Source organism: Rhipicephalus sanguineus, chromosome 3 (genome assembly GCF_013339695.2).
Source record: "Rhipicephalus sanguineus isolate Rsan-2018 chromosome 3, BIME_Rsan_1.4, whole genome shotgun sequence".
Taxonomy (NCBI): domain Eukaryota; kingdom Metazoa; phylum Arthropoda; class Arachnida; order Ixodida; family Ixodidae; genus Rhipicephalus; species Rhipicephalus sanguineus.
Genome location: NC_051178.1, coordinates 219,511,255 through 219,529,242, shown reverse-complemented (window position 1 = coordinate 219,529,242; position 17,988 = coordinate 219,511,255). Strand labels below are relative to the sequence as shown.

Below are 17,988 nucleotides of genomic sequence, written 5' to 3'. Positions count from 1 at the left end.
ACAAAAGAGCCTACGTCAGCGCTGACTTGTTTTGTCCACGTTTCTGTGTCGTCCGTGTTTTTTGACGCGCGCTGCAATAAGCTGTCATGAAACTAGGCCACTTTTTTAGCTTACAGACTCCACTGGGGCGCCAGCTTTTCAACAAAGGCTTCGCTGGAGCGGTTAGTATACCTTACCACATAAGTTTTTAACAGAGCTTTAAATGTACGGGTTTTGCAATGAGGGATTGAACTGTGCGACCAATATTCGATATATTCGATGACCTGATACAAAATTACGTTATATCTGCTCTGGAAAAAAAAAAGACTATGTTTGGTGTGGTTCAGTGACCTAATGGGTGAATATTGAAATAGCAAAGGTCGAGCTAATTATCGGCTTCCTTTGCAAACGTTTGGATCTGTTAACAAGTCTAGATTTTTCGAATTACACTTAAAGGGACACTAAAGGCAAATATTAAGTCGACGTTGATTGTTGAAATAGCGGTCCAGAAACCTCGTAGTGCTGCTTTTGTGCCAAGGAAGTGCTTATTTTGAAATAAAATCCCGTTTTTAGTGGTCCGCATCGCGTTAGTGCGCTTCAAATCTCCCGCCTGAAAATACGACTTTCATACGTCACTGCTGCCGTGCTCAACGTTGCCCGCTTTTACTGCGCGGCCGCCGACACTAGTAGCAGCCGAGCGGAAGTAGCGGGACCCACAGTAGCAGCAACGGCGCTGCGGCAAAGACTTGCTCGGATGGGCACATTCAAAGCCTTCACCAAGTTGCGGTTGGTCTCGTAATCCTCAGTACGAAAGTGCAGCAAGCACACACGCAGAGGTTTTGACTGTTTAGCACACTGGCGCAATGGCATGACACTAAGCCACTTCGAGCGTAAGGGTTCATTCCGCGGCACCCAGTGAAAAGACGCACCGGTTTCCTTGCTGCAGCACTGGCGTTGTGCACCATTCGGGCATCCGGCAATATCACACGCATGCGGCATTTCGTCGAACTTTCTGTCAGAGCGACTTTCACGAGCGCGCAAAACAGGCTCGGCAGTACGCGATCCCGAAACTACCACTGAGACGGGCGAGGCGCAGTTCGGCGAAAACGGAACCTTTGAACGACGCGCGCCGTTCCCCATGGCAACGCCACGGAGGTTTTGTTTTCCATGAATCAAGCGGAAACGAACAAACAGCATTTTATTACGTCTTTTGATGCTCGGAATGTTCTTTTACTGCTGCTAGTTTGATTACTAGTGATTTATTGTAGGCCGACTTCCATACGTCATCGGGATCACTTCGAAAATGTCCCACTCGTGGCGCTCATCATGTGATACATTTAGCTTAATTTCTCGGTAAGTAGGGCACTGCTGTTGATAATATTGCCGTTTTAGAAGCTGTCATACATTGGGCTTTCACTCTGACATAAATTGTTATTTGCCTTTAGTGTCCCTTTAAGTAGCTTAGGAGTATCCTGACTGCGAGGAATATTTCGTGAAAGAAAATAGCTTTTCAAGCATTGTGCTCGGGAAACGAGACATGCTCTCCACTAGGAAGCTTGCGTTAACCGCACAACTATTTTACATTTGCTCACCCAGTAAAAGGTGCGTAAGCAGAAAATGCCCAAGGTGGTTTGCTTGGAAAGTGGCCTCGAAGCCATCCTCGGTCTCTTCTCGACTCGGAGGAGCTGCGTGGAAGAGAACAAGCACTATCGTCCATGCTTGGAGGCATTCGTAGCATGGCGCTTTTTGAGTTCGCAAGCGCGAGCACTACGCCCTCCAACACTTTTTTTGAAACGCCTACATCAGTGCCGTCCGCAACAAGGCGGAGTTACGCTCTCCAGAATTACTGCGGGCGGAAATGACCAAGTACGGCGCAGGGCTATGATTGGATAACGTTAGAAGTGATCGCGGAGTTGCATAAAAAAGGGATTATTATTTTGTTCCTTTACCAGGCTTTTTTCATTAAACGCCGAATAGACTAATGCTAGACTTTTTCAGCTTGATGCGCCGGGCAAAGAATGCGCCGAACGCCACGGTGCAAGATATACAGTGGCCGCGGCGCTGGATGAAACGCCCCGGCAATCCAGGTAGAGTACTCCAGGTCCCGTTATTTGACGGAACTGAAGGGAAAAAAAATGTAAGAGCATTGACATAGACGCCGTCGCAACAAGAAAGATCACTAAAACAACAACACATGTAGAGGCGTTAGCGAGCTGCCTCGTTTCGCACGTGCGGTTCACTCTTCAGGCACCACATCACTGTCGCAGCGGCGTCGTTGGAAAGAACGGGCAACGTGGCATGCAAGCTTCCTGTACGTAGGCGCTTTCAGTTCATTTCATTGGGGCGCTATCAAAGGGCGAGTGGTCAGGTGACCCCGCAAAGATCAAGTTGAGGTCCATTTTATGGTATTTTGAATGCTCTACGCTGAATAACAGCGTGCCCCTGTCGCTGCCATTCTTGCCACACAAACCTCTTCAGCCTTCAGTCGACTCAACCCGCAAGCGAAAAAGGTGAGGTCTCCGAAAGTGTTGGAGGGCCCCTTTGAAGAGTTTTCGACGCACTCCAGCTTAAGATGTGCTGCGTGTTCCGTCTATATAGCTGGCCATTTTTTCTCACTGTCGAAAAATGAATAGAGCAGCGGTGCCTGCTAAATCTGTACAAGTAATGGTTATTGAAGACTTTGTAACTTGAGCTGAAATCTGGTACCCGACTCCATGAGGATGAATTGTATTAAGGCAACGCAGAACAAGTGAGACCTCTTGTCACTCTCAATGCTTTTAATTTGCTACGTTCCGTTCTTGATGCGAAATTGCTAAATATTACCCATGTTTTTGACCCGCGGGAAGCTCAAAGGAAAACATCAGGAGCACGACATCCGGCGAAATATACAATGCTGCTCATTTTTTAACAGCTACCTTTAACCGCTACCTCCTAGCTTTTGTCGCTAAATATTACTCGGATGCTCCGAACGACAGTAACTGAAAGCAATCCCCGTAGCAATAAACAGTCCAGTGTTTCTTTAACAGCGGCTTGCGGCAGCTTCGATCATTCTAGGTCGTGTGCCAGTTGTAGCCTCCTCTAAGCGGAGGCAGTTTGCCTGCAGGCTTCGATGGGGACGGAAAGTTTGGATAAACGTTGGTGCAGAAGACTGGCGTCGATAGCAACTGCATCTTGACGGCGAAGCTGTCCTGCGAACAAAGTGAATGAGGAGCTGGCTGCGTTATTATCATCGTCAAGGCGCTCGAACAACAAGAAGACTTCTCTTTCGCACGAGCTGCGCCTGTAGCGGTCGCCTCTGGATCTAAGGTTGCGCTTACGGCGCGGGACGTTGCCCCAGCTTAAGAACCTGGCGAGCCAGCTCCTAAAAAACTATCATCATCATAAACTGGTATTTGCCACAAAAATTTGTTAAATCCCACTACTCACCATTGGTCCACTAGAAATGAAGAAGGCAGCCTAACAAATGGCTGCGAAGCGACGGCGGTGAGCCGAAGATCTCGAGTACGTACAACCAGAGGCAACGGTAGCTGCGAGAGTACCCCTAAGCGATGGAGGGCCTACGCCAACGACGACGTTCCCGTAGATATATGAGAGGTGCGGACGCGTTGTTTCAGCGCGAGTTTCTGTCTCTGGAGTTGGGACATCCGCGTCGTGTCTGTGACTGTCTGTGGTTTAACATGAGCCTCTCTGCGCTGAGAATCAACGTAGGCACAATCTACCACCACCTAGCTAAAGCCTAGAAACGACCTAGAGGCAACCTAGAAACAACCTGTATCACCTAGCAAAGGCCTATGAACAACCTACAAGCTAAAAGGAAAATACGCTCTTTGTGCGCAAAACGTTTCAGAAAAGAAGACAGAAAGGACAGAGCGCACTCTTACAACCCGTTTTGCGCACAAAGAGCGTATTTTCCTTTTAGAATGCAGTGCCAAGTAGCCACCCTGTTTAACCTACAGGCAGCCAGACTAGTCTTCAGAGTTTCACTGTTTGAAGCATTGCGCGAGCTTCGCCAATTTTCTTTAGTGACACGAGCACGAGGTTGTTTTTTTTGTATCCGGTCGAGCACTCACTGCCGATTTTAAGAATGTTCCCAAAAACTCTCGTAAAAATAGGAATCGATGGTTCTTGTTGAAGTTAACTTATAGTGAATACACATGATATTAAAGCATAACTTTATGTAAGGGTCAATTCATTGTCAGAATAATCAATGAAAATTAATTAATTGAGTTGATAAAAAGAGCAGCTGGGATGGAGAAGTTACTTGGCCTCTGAGATGCGCTTCGGCAAACTTCACCCAACAAAAGTACGCACGAGGACTCGTGGAGTTTTTCATTCCACAGAACTAGAGGGCAATCTGGCGCTGAGTTGGTTCAACCACCATGGCAACATGGGAAGTGTAGCCTTAGAATTTGATTGCGTTAGCTAGCGAACTATCTACAAGTATTTTTCTACAGTTTCGTTCTTCGCGCAGCGTGGGGTGCGGCGCAAAGCACTCGCCTTTGTTGTTCAAAAAGGCTCAAGACGTTGCGGCTTACAGGTCGTATGTGACGGTCTTAGCAGAGCGTCGTACGCGCATTGCCCCGCCACGGCCGCTCAATGAAAAACACATCGAGCGGCCGTGGCCCCGCATAGGTGCAACCACGGTGATAGAATAGGAGAGGTGGCCAGTCACGAAAGTGCGCGAGTCCTCCGCAAGGTGGCAGCAGGGGCCCATTTCTACGCTCCGGCGCGTTTGCGTAGCCGTCGCGAACATTCAAACTGCATTTTAGGGGTGAAGCTCCGCTTAGTCTAACCTTGTCACGCGTCAGGCGTAACCGGCAGTATCTCCCGAACAGTATCTCCCATCACCGATCCTTTGCAAACTGCCCACTACTTCGTCTGTGCAAACATGCCACTACGACCCATCACCGATCTATCACTTCACCGACCAAAAGCCGTTATAATGAAGGGGGAACGGAAGCCATGTCTAGCTACCACTTACGATTAATAAAATTTCTTGTATAAATATATACAGTGTTTGTCACGTCTTTGATGACGTACTGGGCTATCGCTTTGATTACTGCTGGGCGAAACCACTGAAAATTTCACGGTGTAACCATGATTGCTTAAGGAGCTTCGCCCAAGCTCTTCATTATTCACCCGTGGATATGCTGTGAATTTTGTTTATGTCTCTGACTTTTCAGAAGTAGATCTTTTTGATATGTTCACAATCAAGTGCATCTGTTTCTTCTTCCTGAAAGCAATATGAATAAGAAATCTTTTATTAAATGTACGAATTTGCAGGAACCTTATTTCTTCCCAAACAACTTTTTGCACACACACTCCCATATTAAACAATACGTTAAACTGTGTTGCAGCCACAAATGAGGACGTCCGTAAGCCCATCTCTACGTACAATAACGTAGAAAGCAAACATTTTTTCTCGGTACGCTCGCCGGTAGGAATTGTCACGCTTACGAAAAAAAAAAAAAATACACGCGTGTCCCTTGCGATCAGCACTGTTTGTCACTCGCATCGAGATTACCCGCACCGATGAGAAAATTTTGAGCTTTCTGAAGCCTGGTACGCTTACTCTTGTGGGCAGACAGCCACTAAAAGGTATTAACGACGTTTTAAAGCCAGAAAAACAGCTACAGAAGCCGGCTTTTGCAGCACAGCGAAAGCTTGCCATGCGCGTCTTTCGGACCCGTGGCGAGCCTAGCGGAAGCCGCTAATAACTCGAGCAGTTCGGCGCTCGTTTGGCCACCTCTCCTCACCGTGGATGTAGCCTCCCATACCTGCAGAGAGTTCAGGATTTTTTATTGCAATTATATGGACGCTCTTGGCTGATTTTTGCCGTCGGCTTCGCCATCATTGTCCCGTATATTAGGGGTGTGCGAATATTCGAGTTTCGAACTCGAATCGAATAATACCTAATCGAATAATTCGATTCGACTTTCGAATAGCTGGTGTTCCAGGTTTCGAATAATTCGGCAGGACGAATTGCTAAAACGCGACAAAGGCCAATGGTGCACCTTGGTTGGGGTGGGGTGGCTAAAGCTAACGCTAACGTCGTTACTATAGGCCTTTCGTTAAAGCTTTCACCGATAACCTGGTTCAAAAGCGAGCGCATGTTTATTTTACGGGAGATTATGTCATCTACGCACGTAAAAAAAAAAGAAACACACGCACACACGCACATCAGAAAGCTGTCAAGCCCTTCACAACTTGGCTTCCGAACTGAAGGCACGGACTTGTTGCGTAGTTCGGCCGGGCATGCCGCAAGCGCCTTTGGCTCGCAACGCCCTCGGTGGTTGGCTTCAGATGTGAAAATTCGTTCACGCTGTGCAGTCGCCACTGCCGCACTGCACCACACGCTCAGATACTCCCATCTTTCCGGCTCGCAGTTAAAACGCTGCTGTGAACCATGGGCGCCATGGGTGCTCTGGGCGCGAAGATTTTCGGACCCAGAGCACCCATGGCGCTGAAACGTAACACTACCGTTATCAGGTGAACCGTATTGCACGACCATGCGGAGAAAGACATAAACTGGCTACCATATCTCCCTCCGTTAGGAGGTTAGGAGTGGTGACTGGAATGGTGGCTCGTCTATGCTTGCGCGCCCATAAAAGCTGAAAACAAGAATACCCTCCCGAACAAGCGTGTAATAAAGCTTTCACTACGCCGTAGCGTCCCTGATTTTTCCTTTGACTTGCCGTAACTGGTGGCACACGTTTTGTGTATATATACTATTCGATATTTTTGGCCACTATTCGGCACTATTCGATTCGAGACAAAATTGCACTATTGGCACACCCCTACCATATACATATATATATAAGCCAGAAAGAAAATATAATTCAGAGAATAATTTCCGACAAGCGGATCCGAACGGGCGACAGTTCGCTCCGCAGCACGCGGCGATAGCCGGCTAGGCCACGGAGCGTACGTTACTCAACATACTCACGGCGAGCTATTTATATACACCACTTACCGCTGGCGGTACACAGAGCTTGGGCGCATTTCAGCGTGTTCCCTGCATTACCAGCGAGAAGGCGCGAAGGGCGCGCGCTTTAAAGGTCGTCGCCCCGCTCGTTGCAATACCCGTGCTCCACGCGCCCGACGCCAGCGCCGGATGCGCCCCTGGTGGGCCACTGAAAACGTCGAAGGTCGGCTCGCCCGCGGAAGCGACTGCGCGCGGCCGCGCGCGCGTTTTCGGCGGAGCGCGTGCTGCCGTTTCCAAGTTGCAAAGAAAACCACGTCACTCCACAAGTCTGTGCGCACCGTTCTTATGCCACGCAGCACCGCATCAGCCTTGAGAAGATTATAAACAATGAATTGAACTGTGAAACTGCATATTCAAGGAAAGTTTGATCGCCTGTATGCCCGTGTTTTGACCTTCTTTTCTTGTTACATGTACTTGCGCATGTGCCGCGGCTTTCCACCCCTGAGCATTGTATGGGTAGGGGGGCCCTTGTCAGGCAGTTGCATCTGCCTTTAGCCCCTCCATCCCAGACAATGTCTGTCTGAATAAAGTTCAAATTCAAATTCAAATTCAAATGCACAGGGAAAACAAGCTCCAAACTGTGCTGAAATTCAAAGCGTCATTTATTCTGCGCGCCCTATTTTGATCATTGTTGTAAGGCAGACCGAGTGGTCCTTACGCATGCAGAAATAAATTTTAGCCGACTCCTCTCATATCGTCGCATCGATTCAGTACCTTCATAAAAGAGCACACTGTAACACCAGCTGATGTGAAAACCCGTTGTGCTACTGCGCATACCGCGCAATATTTAACACAGTCATCGCGATTGCGTATCTGCACTGGTGCTCTCCGATAATCCTACTGGCGGCCTGTGAGCCCGTGAGGCAGCAGCGTGACAGGACGGTTATGTATTGTAGACTCATCACATAAATGCACAAATGGCGATTGTATTTTTTATTATAACTAATTCGATTAGTTTATTCTGACAAGCCTTTGGAATTTCTTGTATCACTTATTGTACGCAGTCCTCACCAAAGCAAACACCAATTCTGATCGTTTTATATATGTCATTCATCCACTATATGATGAGAAACATTTTTGTACCTTGCAAAACAGGTGCTCAACCTACATAACTTTTCCTCTTTATTTCAAACCAGGAAAGAGGCCATATTGGTCATATTGGTGCAACGGATGTTGCAGCATTCCGCTCATTCTAGAGATTAACTACTGTGTACAAAGCCGTTGTAATTGGTTACAAAAAAATCTCGCCCACGTTTCTCGGGCAAAGCAGCACAAAATATTACCATTCGCTCAAGTGCTGCTAGCCGAAACAGTGTGTGCGCGTATATATATATATATATATATATATATATACCTGTGTGTTTGTGTTGTGTGTGTGCATCTTCGTTTTCCAACAAATTTCAGCAATGTGGCTTTCATGTTGCTCTAACTAAACAGCAGCCGTCTTTTTTTCTTGACACTGTTCTATTTTCGGAAGCCACAGGACCAGGAAAACGGCCCACCTCAACTTGGGGAGAACTTATGTGCAAAAACGGTACACTGAAGCTAGCAAACGGAAACGCACTTTTCTTGTTTCGTTCCTCTGCATTGGTAACAGCTTGATAAGGACTAGTCGGTTAATAATTAGAGCAGGGAATAAAACTGCGCGACTAGCACAAGGACAGCAAATGAACAAGTCTCTTGTCCTATCGTCTTCGTTCCCTTGTTGTCCTTGTTCTCGTCGTGGTGTTTCATTCTTTGCTCTTGTGCAGTTCTCTCCAAAAATCGTTTACGAAAAAGCCCAGCTTAAAATATGTTTTCGGGGGGACACGCCCATTTTAGGGTGGTTTTCATGCCAAACTCAGGTTGGCATAAATTAGTCCATGCAGGTTGTGTCCTTTATAAACGCCTCTCTCATATGCACACACGTCTTGAAGCAGGGCGACTAATTCGACCTTTTTTGGCGTTTATTTTCATACCGAGGTCGCATAAGTTCTCGTCATAAATCTTGTGCGGATCATGGTGTCATTTCTTTTCACCATTAAAAGCATGGCGCACTAATTTATTTTTAACCTTTCATTTTCTCGACCATCTGGGCATTATCGTCACCAAACGGTGGTTTTCTTGGCCAGTCTCTTGAGAAACGTGCTGTACATACACCATCGCCACCGACCCCACGAGACCACGACCCGCAGTTAAATATGACGCGAGCGCAAGCGCAGCGCGAGGTCAGTGCGCAAGCTTGAAGAAATGTGGTGGTTTACTTAAACTGAATTTGTGGAAATGAGTGGGCCCGAGGGCTTCTTGTGCCAATGCCGCTGTCAGACACTTACGCACGCACATATATACACGCGCGCAAACGCACGCGATACAAGCATACACACGTACGTACACACGCGATACAGACACACGCACATATCCACACGCGCACACACGCGATACAAACACGCACATGCATACCCACGCACGTACACATGCGATACAGATACGCACGCACATACATGCGCACGCACGTACACACACACGCGATCCAGACACGAACGCGCGCACATACACACACGCGCTACAGACACGCACGCACATACATGCGCACGCACGTACATACACACGCGATCCAGACACGAACGCACGCACATACACACACGCGCTACAGACACGCACGCACATACATGCGCACGCACGTACATACACACGCGATCCAGACACGAACGCGCGCACATACACACACACGCGCTACAGACACGCACGCACATACATGCGCACGCACGTACATACACACGCGATCCAGACACGAACGCACGCACATACACACACGCGCTACAGACACGCACGCACATACATGCGCACGCACGTACATACACACGCGATCCAGACACGAACGCACGCACATACACACACACGCGCTACAGATACGCACGCACTTATATGCACACGCGATACAGACACGCAAGCACACACGCATACACATGCGATACAGGCACGCACGCACTCCCGTACATGCATACACACGCGATACACGCGCCCACATACATACACACGCGGGTACAGTGGCAATCGACGCCCACGCACGCACATACGTACACACGCGTGAATATACACAAGCGCACGCATGCACAGGCGCACACATACACACACACATACGTGCGCACACGCACATATACACGCGCCAATACAGACATGCACAAACCCACGCAGGCGCATACATGCACACACACATACGTGCGCGCACGCACACACAGGCGCGAAGACACACAAACGCACGCACACGGTGGCGCACACATACACAAACGTACGCACACGCAGGCGCACACATGCACTCACACACACACACACGCACACGCACGCAAAAACGTGCGCGCACGCACATACACACACAAGCGCACGCATGCACCCGCACACAGACGCCTGGAGGGTTCATGGCGTTCGCGAGCAACTAGAAGCGCGCGAAGTTTGCTTGCGCACGCTTTTCGGGATGTCAGGGTCACCTGACTGGGAGGTATCGCGCATCGCAGCTCGCAGCCACTCAGCGTTGCGGATCAACGCCACCTAGACAAACTTCGTCAAGGCCGGGAAGCTAAACTCCATTTGTCGCGTGTCGTCAGAGGTAGTGGGCTGACTTTATTCAGTGGGCCGCTCTTGTTCTGCCGACGCTAGCACCCATGCATCACTACAGGGCTGCGACGCTGGTTGCGTTGTGCGCTGTGCTTGGTGGCGGATCATCACCTACGCCCGCGTTCGGCGGCGCGTTCGCATCAGAGTTTTGGTCACTTCAGCATTACTAGTGTTTGAAGCTGGACGTGTATCGAATCTCTCACGCGCTGGCTGCCATCCGATGCCGAGTTAAGTTGAAAGCAGTGCGAGAAACGCTAATGCTGCGTTGCTTTGAGTGCCGTCGGTTCCTCGAAGCTGTGATGTGTGCTGCTTGTGTTTGTGCGCGTGTTGGTCGTTGAGTGACTAGGTTGTGATGCCAGGGAAGTGTTGTGTTCTACATTGTTGTGGCAACTACGACTCGAAGCCCAAGGTACACGTATTTCGTTTTCCAACCGATGAAGACACGCGGAAGGCATGGATAGGTGTTAACCCAAAGGATAATTTCAGCCCGACAAAGCATTCAAAGGTAAATACACACGTTCTCTTTTGATTTTCGTGTATTCCGTTTCATGTAGTATGATGGTATTACGCTTCGGTTTTGTCACGTGCATGCGTTTCGCTGTATGTTAGGGTGAACTGCAGAAACGCGAATCGTAAAGTTGTCACTCTCTTGTCACTTGCAGGTGTGCGAAAAACACTTCAGTCCGGACGATATTCTACGAGGAGTTTGCAATAAACAAGGCACAAAAGCGGAACGAGATGTGTATGCTTATTTAAGTACTTTGAAGCATGCGCTATTTTTCATTATTAAAACATTTGGCACGCAAATAACGGGGGTTCCAATCGAATATAAAAGTCGCCACATGTCACGCACTGTGGGAGTTGATGTAATGCGTAGCAGTCAGCAAGGAGCTGCATATATCGCATTATTTGTCTGTGAGCCAAATGAAGGCCTTCATGTCATAACAACGGGTTCACTATTGAATGTTTGTCGTGCATTCATGCATGTACATTTCGTTAAATACCATGCTATCGAACTTGCATTCTCGTGTATACAATACATGGCTGCTCATTTATATTCGTCACGCACTTATTTCACGTCCTACCGCTTTTGGTATAAATCCGGTTAGCGAAACAGCCGGCAGTTTACTTTGACAATGTCATATAATTCACGCCTTACTTGACAAACATGTCATGATTTGCATGCTAAGACCTGTCACTTATGCTACTCATACAGCCACGTCATGGCATACCAGTTTTGATACACATCTTGCTAGCTAAACGGTTGCGAGCCCACCATGAGCGTGGCATGCAAGTCATGCCGCACGTGGCATGACTGTCATGATTTTTACGTTACAACCTGTCATTTATGTTCGTCATACAACCATGTCACGCTATGCCAATTTTGGTATACATACATTTAATGAAACGGCAGCGAGCGCTCCAAGAGTGTGTCATGTAAATCAAGCCTTACATGACATGCATATCATAATTTACATGTTACAACCTATGAGTCCTTTTTGTCATACGCTCCTGTTCCGCCATACCGATTTCGGTGTATATTAAATGAACTAAACGGCCGCTAAAGCACGAATACCGTAGCTCACGCAGGTCGAGCGTCAGCCCACTAGTGACACGTCACTCGAACAGCTTCCAGGCCTTGACGAAGTTTGTCTAGGTAGGTGGCGTTGTGCGGATGCGCCGGCTACGCGAAAGAGAGGGTGAAAAGAGAGGAGGTTGACGGCGCGGCGAGGGTGTGGCGGCGTGGATAAAACAGCGCCGCTACTTTCCATCGTCAAGGGGCTTTACGCGGCCACGCTGCGCCGTGTTCGTACTAAGAGTGGACGACCCTGATCATACGTTTCTGCTTTCACCGCAAAGTTTGCATTGAAGTTACAGAGCGCACGAAGGTTCCTTCGCTCGCCCCAGCGGCTGTGTTTCGGAAAGGAGTGAGCCGCTAGCTATAAGAGCCAAAGTAGGGGCTAGTCGGGTGTGCATAGTCGACGCTTGCAGCGCGCTGCTCAACACAGAGGAGTAACAATTGTGACAGTTAGTTCGCGCTCATCCTGTGTGTACCTGTGGGTTCATTTCGTGCGTACTTCTTCGTGCTTGAGCAGCGCGCTGCAAATGTCGAGCTGCTCGCCGTTCTTCGTGTGATGTTCCAATTTGTTGCTATCGCATTCACTGCTTCGTCCTTGCGGCGAAACTGTTACTTTTTCTGTTCTTTTGCTGTGTTTGTCTGCTCCTTTCCGTCCTTTTGTGTATTTTTCTTGCGCTTCTTGTGTGCTATTTTCTTGGGATCATCTGATTTGTTGTGCGATTACCTATTTTATGGTATGTGATCTCCTTTCTCCTGTTTTTATACTGTTTGCTGCTCTGAGCGCGGTGCGTCTCTAACTCCCGACGCTGGCGTTTCGCCTGCTCAGACCGACAAATTTTGCCCTTAGCATCGTAACGGAATAATGTGCTCTACTACTCCGTCAGAGTGCCTAGCGTGTTTCGACGCGAGAACGAGAAGCTATGAAGCGACAAGTTGATTATATGCTGTGGGAAATCGTACAGCCGTCAAGGAATCGAAATTTCTGGGTCAAATCGCGAAGTTCGTAAAGCGGACAGGAAAGCCTCCTTAGTCTTTCGTTTTCTTTTAACGTCATGTGAGGCGGCGTCCAGCGTGCTAAACGCGTGCTGTTTTCAAACAGTATATGTGCCCGAGTAGGTCACTTTTATGGTAATGAGCCCACTGCGACAGAGCTGGCCGATGCATCAGGGGAATCGCCAAATCTGCCCTCCGCAATGCACTGCAAAGGTCATGCACACACGAAATTGAAATGGCTTTTGAAGGTCAAGTAAAACGGCTGCTGCGAGCAGCGCTGGCAGATAACATGCTAATCGAGTTTCGAAAGGGAAAAAAAATGGGTGAAGCGTGCACTAAGCCGTGCAAGGCAGGCTTGAAACAGCAAAACTGGACGCTTCTGAAGACTGATCCGGTTGCTTCTAGGCCTTAGCTGGGCGATGCAGGTTGTTTCTAGGTTGCTTCTATGTCATTGCTAGGCGTTAGCTAGGTGATGCTAGGTTGTTTCTACATTGATTCTCAGCGCAGAGAAGTTGGAATTAAGCCACAGACAGTTACAGACACGACACGGATGTCTAAACTGCAGAGACAGAACCTCGCGCTGAAACCAAGCGTTCGCACCTCTCACAGATCTACAGGCACGTCGTCGTTGGCGTAGGCATTCCATTGTGGCGGAGTCTTCTCGCAGCCGCTAGGTGATGCAGATTTTTTTTCGCCATGATTTTTTTCTTTCTTTATATCTTTCTTTCTGTCTCTCTCTCTCTGTACTACCGTCTCACCCATCGTGGTCATTACAGGCCACGCCGGAGAAATCGGCGCTCGTGCTGTGGGAGCGAAGCAGAGGTTGAGAAGCGAGCGTGTACCGGTTCATGATGATGATAATTACTGTTCGCACGCTTTGTACACAACTGTTTACAGCACTTGATTTAAATGCGAAGCATTTCTTAGCGAACCTCAGGCACTTTGGCCGTTTCTATCTATCTATCTATCTATCTATCTATCTATCTATCTATCTATCTATCTATCTATCTATCTATCTATCTATCTATCTATCTATCTATCTATCTATCTATCTATCTATCTATCTATCTATCTATCTATCTATCTATCTATCTATCTATCTATCTATCTATCTATCTATCTATCTATCTATCTATCTATCTATCAGCCTACGTCTGGGCGCTCTCCTGGTCGTCTCCATAACTTGTAATATACCGAAATTAGCACAGCAGGGGATCAGTGTATGACGAACACGATTCACTGGTCATGAAATGAATAACGTAAAATACCTGTCGCGTACGTCATGAAACCCTTTCCTCAGTCACGTGTGGCACATACCCGCTTACCGGAGTTAATAGACAGATTTAGTTGGGCGTCCGCAACAACGAACGGACGCAGCCTGCCAGCCATTTCCTATGGCAGGCTGCGTCCGTACGTTGTTGCGGACGCTCGACTAAATCTGTCTAATGTTATGCAGGTATGTACCACAGGTGATACAGTCTCAACCAACACAGTAACTGCGAACACACACACACTAACACGCAAGAAAAGTGATAATAATAATTGTTCGGGTGTTACGTCCCAAAACCACGATATTATTATGAGAGACGCCATAGCGAAGGGCTCCGGAACTTTTGACCATGTGGTGTTCTTTAACATGCACCGAGATCGCACAATACACGGACATCTAGCATTTTACCTCCATCGAAATACGACCGCCGCGGCCGGGATCGAACCCACGACTTTCCGGTCAGCAGCCGAGCACCGTAACCGCTACACCACCGCGGCGGACGCAAGGAATGTGAGGGAGCTGAACACAGAACACCCCTGGAGGACGCTCAACTACCATCCGCTCGTCCACGTGGTCCGCAACTTCGACCACGTGGATTACAAAAAAACCAGGGTCATTACTTCCCTACACTAAATCTGCCGAGAGAACCAGGCCTCTCATCATTACCGGTGACTTCAAAATTCAATTATCAAGAACCAAAACGCCTGGTCCTTATAGTGGTGAAAGACGGCTTGGACATGGACAGGGCCTCAAAAGACCTCGCTGACACGTCCAGGACAGGAGGCATCATAGATCATTTCATCGTAAGAGGCATGCAGAATTTTCACCATCTGCACATACCTCGCGCTTCACTACACTTATACCCTTCGTAGACGCGATCACGAACGGATCCGATAACAACGATAACGGTGATGATCACCTTGTTCAAGAACTGTCAAGAACCCCTTCTACAAATACAGCTTCGTGAAACGTGCTTGCGTTCTCCGTCATAACGGACAAGTATAAACATAACCACTGTAACGCAAATGTAACAAATGCAACTGTGACTGTGAACTGCGTGCTGTGCGCCTGCGCGTGCCACTCAGCTACGTACCATATCTCCAGGGAAACTTTCCTGAATGAAGCTTAGTTGCGAGTAACACCTATCCTATGCATCTCTGTTCCTTCTTGGTCCCGTTCGGATTCGCGCTATCAAGTATTAAAGAATATAAGCACTACATATCAGCTTACCGCGTCTGGTGTTTGTAGCACCCATGTTGCTGTAGGCATCGTTATGGAACCGTAGACAACTGGTTATATAATACATATGCGGCTCTTCAACACATGCGTGTGCGTAGACCACTTCCACATTTCTCTGCGTAATTCGGTAACGTTTCGCTCAATGTGAAAAATTACGCCACAGTCACTATCCCGCGCATTCTTTGCATAACATCGATTTCCACGGTACGTGGGATCTGCCGAACTTTTTAACACGAAAGTGTTTTATGCCGGGGTCCACCAAGACTTCGGTGACGTATTTCCGTCACGGAAATGACGTCGAAAAAATATGCACGATCAGATGGCAAAGAAAAAAACGTTCCGTCAACGGGCATCGAACCCACGACCGCTCAGTCCGCAACACCAGATGCCGGGCACGCTATCCACTGCGCCACGGTCACAGACTCTAGATGCGTTACAAACGCGCCTTTTATATCTACCATTCTCCCGGTCGACGGGGTGGTGTTGCCCTCTGGGAGCGGTAAAGTAATTCGTCATTACTGTGGACTCCGCGATTAGCACCTGCAACGCGTTACACGTCCCTCCCATTCGGCGCGTTTTCAATAGAAGTTCAATTTTGTCAATGCCTTAACACACCGCGTGGTGGCGACCTTAGCCAAGCGTCGTAAAAGCGTCGGCGTCGCTCATAGATCTGCGACGCGCGCCTGCCTCACTTTGCTGTAACACCGCGTTCCCCGCTCACTCGCTCGCCCCTAGAAAAATCGCGGCCGGGCATATAGCCGGGCTACCGGGGCGACAAGACGCGCTTTGCGTTTCCCTCTAGTCCGGCCGTGGTGTTCAATCACATTTTAACGTGCCGCGGGATGGCGACCAAGTTCTGCGTCCAATATGCGACGCTCTTCTGGCTATCACACCTAGTTCTCTGATTACGCTTTCACCGTTAAATACTACAGCTGCAACAACGGTTTGTTTAATCATTTAGCAGGGACGTTAGTCGTCGGGGTGGAGATGTACCACCAATCATCAAAGTGGGCACATCCACGTTAAACGGTGCTATAGCTGCCAGACATCAATATACATTGTGCAAACTCTCTTATACCAACGTACAGTCAACATTCAGTTACTTCTGTAAGGGCACGCTTTACTTTCGTGTTATTCCGATTCCTATGAGGGAGGGATCAACCATGTTTTTTGCTAGTTGTGTCGACTAGCGACAAAGAAAGCGCAAGAGACATTGACCTTTGATGAATATAACCTCCTGCATAATGAATGTGTCTTCATTTAATTTTGTTTTGTAGTGTACTGTTGGATATAGTAACATTGCTGAAGGCACTACCATGTTGGACGAATAGTTCGACGTGCCGCTTCCCGCGAGCAAACACAAAGGTATTGTTTGCACTGTATTTCTAGCCTGAGATCTGACTCTATGCAAAAACAGAGCATGAATGACTTCAGAATGGAGAGATATTTCATTACAATTTAATTAGAATTAGTCACTATAACACACATAAATCAACGTATTATGAGATTACTTTTTGCGAAAACACAATATTCAGTGCATTACAATAAGGTTATGCCAATTTGACGCATTTAGAGACAGTTCTCCATAGGTGGCGTCTGAAAGGGTTGAAGAGCTCCGCTCTTATCACAGTACAAAGCCGTGTAATAGATATGCCCTCAGTAGAAAAAAAATGTGAACTCAGTGACAACGGATGACCATCCACGCTGTTTAACACACGACGACGACGAAGTTACTCAGAATTTCGGGCCATAGCTGACTACACACGCTGCAGCTAAATCAGTAATGCCTGTCCAGAAAGTCCCTTTTCTGGTTACGGCGCTCGGCTGCTGACCCGAAGATCGCGGGATCGATTCCGGCCAAGGCGGTCGTATTTCGATGGAGGCGAAATGCTAGAGGCACTGTCAACGAACCCCAGATAGCCTTCCACGGCAGCGCGCACCCTCTTTTTGGACCGGTACTCACACATCATGCCGGCGTTGAGGATGAGGACATCGAGACGCGGTTCGGTGGCCACCACCTGAGCGGCGAACTGGCGCACCGAGTGGAGTGAGCACAGGTCCAGCTGCATCAGCGCCACGCTGCGTCCCGTCGACGCACAGATGTCAGCCGCGGCCTCCCCGGCTTTGGACAGGTTGCGGCAGGCCAGGATGACGCGCGCATTGCGCCGTGCCAGCTCGCGCGCCGTCTCCTTGCCGATCCCTGCGCATGTGACGTCCGTTATGCTCTTCCCAGCAACAAACAAAGTGTTCAGCGCTTCACAAGTGGACATACGATGTAAAGAACCTGCGTTTTGATGTTTCCAACTTGTGACCAATGACATCTGGGAATCAAAATGGTCAGTTGGTTCGACA

At 48.4% G+C, this 17,988-nt stretch overlaps 1 protein-coding gene across 1 annotated transcript in view; it reads right to left on the bottom strand.

Annotated features, from left to right (window-relative positions):
• Positions 1 to 17,988, bottom strand: part of LOC119388315 (retinol dehydrogenase 11) — a 164,636-nt gene that overhangs the window by 68,769 nt on the left and 77,879 nt on the right. Inside the window, exons 3-4 of the mRNA XM_037656018.2 lie at positions 17,600 to 17,836; positions 1,572 to 1,664 (exon numbers count right to left, since the gene is read on the bottom strand). Of these exons, the coding sequence (XP_037511946.1) occupies positions 1,572 to 1,664; positions 17,600 to 17,836 (330 nt within the window). The remainder of the gene's footprint in view (positions 1 to 1,571; positions 1,665 to 17,599; positions 17,837 to 17,988) is intronic.